Here is a 4439-nt window from a genome sequence, read left to right as displayed (position 1 = left end):
ATCTGTTCTTATCATTTTGGCAATCTCTAAATTTTTGTATTCTATTCCTAACTGATCTTTTATGGAAATTGATTAATTTAAAGTGTAATTTAAAAATTATTTTATCCCTTTTCAATATTATGCTTTTTAACTCATCAATTATTTTATTTTTAGCTTTACATTTCTCAGAACTAAAATCTTTATTGAATATTGTAGAATTATGTTGAAAATTATTTGTTGCTAATTCATAACTTGATGCTTGTTCAACATAACTTGCATCATCTTTTTAAATTTTACAGGCTTTTGAATGAATGAAGTGGGTTTCTTACTGAAGGAATCTTTCTAGATTTTTTAGATGGTGCATACGAAAATATGGTAGGGACAGCAAAGATTAATACAAATAAACAGTATATCGTCATTCGAAATATTGTCTATATATTCTTAACTAGCTGTTACCCGCGACTTCGCCCGCGAAAAATTTTCAAGCAAACACTATTTATATTCAGTATTTCAACAACCATAGTAATTGTTATATAACACCTACCGCTGAGAATGATGAGAATTGCCGAGAATCAAACGAACTATTTTCAATTTGATCAATTTTCTGGAAAGTTTACAATCGTTCTATAATCGAACCAATATGCAATAACAAATTCGAATTTAAAACGGTTCGAACATTTTTAAAATCGAAATGGATAAAAATATTTATAACAATGTCTGAAATGTTATCAATTTAATACACCTAAGTACTCAATGAAGACTAAACGTAGTTGAAAACAAAAAATCGCATATAAAATAGTACAGTAGAAGCCGTTCTTCCGGTTAAGCCTTAATTCTCTCCCTCTCCCCCCGCGGGGGAATTTCGAAAAATCCCTTCTTAGTATGCGTTTTCATGACGTACACTAACTGTGCATCAAATTTCACCTCTTTAGATTCAGCCGTTTGCTCTGGGCGATGATGAATCACCCAGTCAGTCAGGACAAGTAATTTTATATATTTAGATTATTTAGGAAGATCCAGCATATTTTTCGAATTTAGTATATCTGAAAAAGAACCCAAAAGGGGTTACGAAAACGTTTGTTATTAATTAATCACTTAGCGGTTAGTGGTTGCTGCCAACCTTCATTATCGTTATCCCAGTGTGGTAAGCAGATAGCTAAAAATTTTATACTTAGTATCGAAACCTAATTGTTGCACTCGGTGAAAACGGGTAAGATCGGCTATAATCTACTAATCTTAATCTTTGCTATCGTTACTTTTTTCCGAGCAACGCCGGGCACATCTGCTAGTTCACAATAACAGTATTAGCAACACCCCCCGAACCTCGAGTATTTATGGGTCGTCGTTGATCAACACCTGGCTTAACCCGCAACAGGCTTGCTAAATAAAGAGGCCCTCTTAGTGCCCAGAGGAGCGAGTGAAAAAATAAATAAATAAACCCTCGGAGTGGCAAGTGTACCTTTGCCACTTTAACTGTTTCTCTAAAATTATCCTTTCTTAAAAGGAATGCGCTTACAAAAGAACAGAAAAAGATTAGATCTGCAGAAACTGTTTTATTTTTGCAAACATTATGTTTTTACAAATTACATAAGTTTTATTCTTTATCGAGGCATTTTTAAACAGACTTTTAATAACATTTATATAGGTCCAAACACATATTTTAATGTGTGCGAGAGCTCTCGACTATCGCTTGGATGCCTTAATTAGGCCGTAACAATTACTATTAATGTTTTACAAATATAAATATACAACAATTTATAATTGAGATTAAAATTATTAATTAATATATTAATAATCAATTAATTTATCAAACGTTTTATGTATAAAAAATTTGTTTTGCAATTAATCCTTTTACTAGTGTCTGAATAACAAATATCAATTTGTTGAGCGTGTCGTTCCAATAAGAAATTAAAACACAATTCCGGAGAGTCCAAGTTCCAGGGATGACAAAAATTGGGAGTCAAATTTGAGCACAGACACAAGCCGGAAGAGTCTAAATTCCAATATAGACAGGATTCTGAAGTCAAATTCGAGATAGACGTAATTCGGGTGAGTCCAAATTCGAGTGTAGACACCATTCATGAATCAAATTAGCAGTAGACGTAATTCGGGAGAGCCCATATTCGAGTGCAGACACCATTCATGAGTCAAATCCGGGGTTGACATAATTCGGGAGAGTCCAAATTCGAGTGCAGACACCATTCATGAGTCAAATCCGGGGTTGACATAATTCGGGAGAGTCCAATTCGAGTACAGACACAATTGAGGAGTCAAATCCGGGATAGACGTAATTCGGGAGAGTCCAGATTCGTGAAGTAGACATAAATCGAGAGTCCAAATTCGTGTAGACCAATTCAAGTAAATGATAATTGACTATAAGACATTAATAAGGAGACACAGCCGGGATAAAGTCAAAATTGGGAAGTCATAATCGAACTTGGCATTGACGCAATCGGGATGTCAAAATTAGGAGAAGTTATCGATGGTTTGCAGAAAAAACCGTATCTAAAAGTGAATGAAAAACCAATATTTTAATTTTTACTTATAAATTGAAAATTATTTTTGTAATTTTAAAACTTTACTTTTTAGGAGATTTTTAGATTTTATTTATGAAGTTTTAAACTTTACAATTTCTTTTTGTTATTTTTTGAATATTTTTAAATATACAACAAACAACGAAAACAAATAAATATTAAATGAAAACAAAATTAAGAATAAATGCGATTATATACAAAGTAATTAAAGGAATGTACAACAAACAACGAAAACAAAGAAATATCAAATAAAAAAAAAACAAAATTAAGAATATTATTTCCTTCTAAAATAGAAATACAGTAGTTACATGCCAAATGATATTGCTTACCGCAATTAATTGCAATCTGCCACGTGTCATGTATGTATCAAATATATCATTGTCAATTGGATTATTTTAGGATGTTTCCGTCCTCGTAATCATGTAAGAGTACTGGATAATTTAATTTCTACATTCATTTATACTATTGCTTTCGCTGTGTCAAGAGACCAGCAACTTCCACTCCACGATGTATTATTGTGAGTACTTGGACAGGAATATACAGGCTATGTATGCCCGATACCCTAAAAACGTGGGTTTTCTGTAGGTACGATCTCAATGGCATCAAAATATAATACATTTCCACGCTAATACCGTACATAAATATTTCCATTTTTTCTGTTTCCGGCGATTAATTGCGTATATGTTTTATTATAAAATCGCGGTCAGATATTGTGTCAATTTATAAACCGAGACCGTAAAATCTCCCAAGTGTTTGGTGTAGAATACAATAAAGTTGCCATAGAACTTACAATTAGCCAACTCGGCCCAGATCCAGCAAATAATTTATGGCAAATCTTATTCCAGAGCGGGATCTTATTGTCGATGGACAGATAGAAGCAAAGAAATCCTTACTCGAACAGAACGTACTCGCATTCTCCACTTTTTGCCATTTTGTACACCTTCTGCACGGATCTAAATGTAGAAAAAGAAGTATAATTATTCATCGGAAACGTATAACTCGATTTGAATTCCATTAAAACATATTGTGGCGCTGTATCGATAGGCTGTAAATGTTGGCCTACAAAGAGCGAAAGTTAAATTTTGAAATTTTCTACTAATTCATTGGTTCGGTGACGTTTTGAATTCATTTTTTCATTATTTTTTCATTTCTATCTTAACTTTTTATCAATCAGTAATGACACTGGCTTGGCGGACGAATAGGCCGATACAGCGCCGAACAATACGTGAAAGTTATGCGATTCGCAAACATTTCCAACTCAAATTTGTGTTTAGATCTTAATTCTATAAAAATTGTTGGTGTAATCGATACTTGGGCTTAGCGCCACACTCGATTTTTTGCCAATTTCAGAGGCTGAATCGAACTTTGTTCGCGCGTACAACATCTTACCTCTTAAAGGGTTTCCACACGCTCTTAAAGAACGACCCGAATTTCTTCAATCTATTTCTATCCCTGTAATGGCCAGGATTATCTTGCACGCAGTCTTCGTGCTCTGCCGGGTCTTCGTCTGCTTTGGTGTTTCGTGGAGGAACCGCGCTCTCACTATTGTTCACTCCTTCATCCTCCACATCTTCGACCAATCTCTCACTAAACAAGGAAAGAAATACAATAAATATATAATTTTGGAATTGAATTACGATGAATATTTATAAATGGTAACACTTGGAAAACATTTTCTTTAATTTCCCATCAGGGCAAGAAACTATTAAACTTATTACTATTTATCGAAAAATTAAAACGATGATTCCTCGTATTTCTCAGAATAACCCCTCGTTAAACAGCTCGTACATATAATATACACAAGTTTATTACATACAAACAGTAATGTAATTTACCTGTTAAAACGTTGGCAGGCCGTCTGACAGATTGGTCGAACCTTCATCACAGCTTTTCTATAAGCAGGCTTGATGTTATTTTCAAAAACGT

The 4439-nt window shown here is 33.6% G+C and overlaps 1 protein-coding gene across 2 annotated transcripts in view; it reads right to left on the bottom strand.

The window, feature by feature from the left end:
• Positions 1-1333: 1333 nt before the first annotated feature.
• Positions 1334-4439, bottom strand: part of LOC111638151 — a 5050-nt gene continuing 1944 nt past the window's right edge. The window contains exons 3-6 of one of the 2 annotated variants that reach the window (XR_002758803.1): positions 4349-4439; positions 3903-4100; positions 3304-3466; positions 1334-2484 (exon numbers count right to left, since the gene is read on the bottom strand). Coding sequence is in view for 1 of the 2 variants with exons in the window: in XM_023383795.1 (XP_023239563.1) it covers positions 3403-3466; positions 3903-4100; positions 4349-4439 (353 nt within the window). In the remaining variant the exon portion in view is untranslated. Of the gene's footprint in view, positions 2485-3280; positions 3467-3902; positions 4101-4348 lie in introns of those variants that run through there. The other variant, XM_023383795.1, reaches the window with a different exon arrangement.

Source organism: Centruroides sculpturatus, unplaced genomic scaffold (assembly GCF_000671375.1).
Source record: "Centruroides sculpturatus isolate CEXI.00-Female unplaced genomic scaffold, Cexi_2.0 scaffold1164, whole genome shotgun sequence".
NCBI lineage: Eukaryota > Metazoa > Arthropoda > Arachnida > Scorpiones > Buthidae > Centruroides > Centruroides sculpturatus.
The sequence above is the reverse complement of the archived record's forward strand: the minus strand, read 5'-3'. Positions and strand labels throughout refer to the sequence as shown.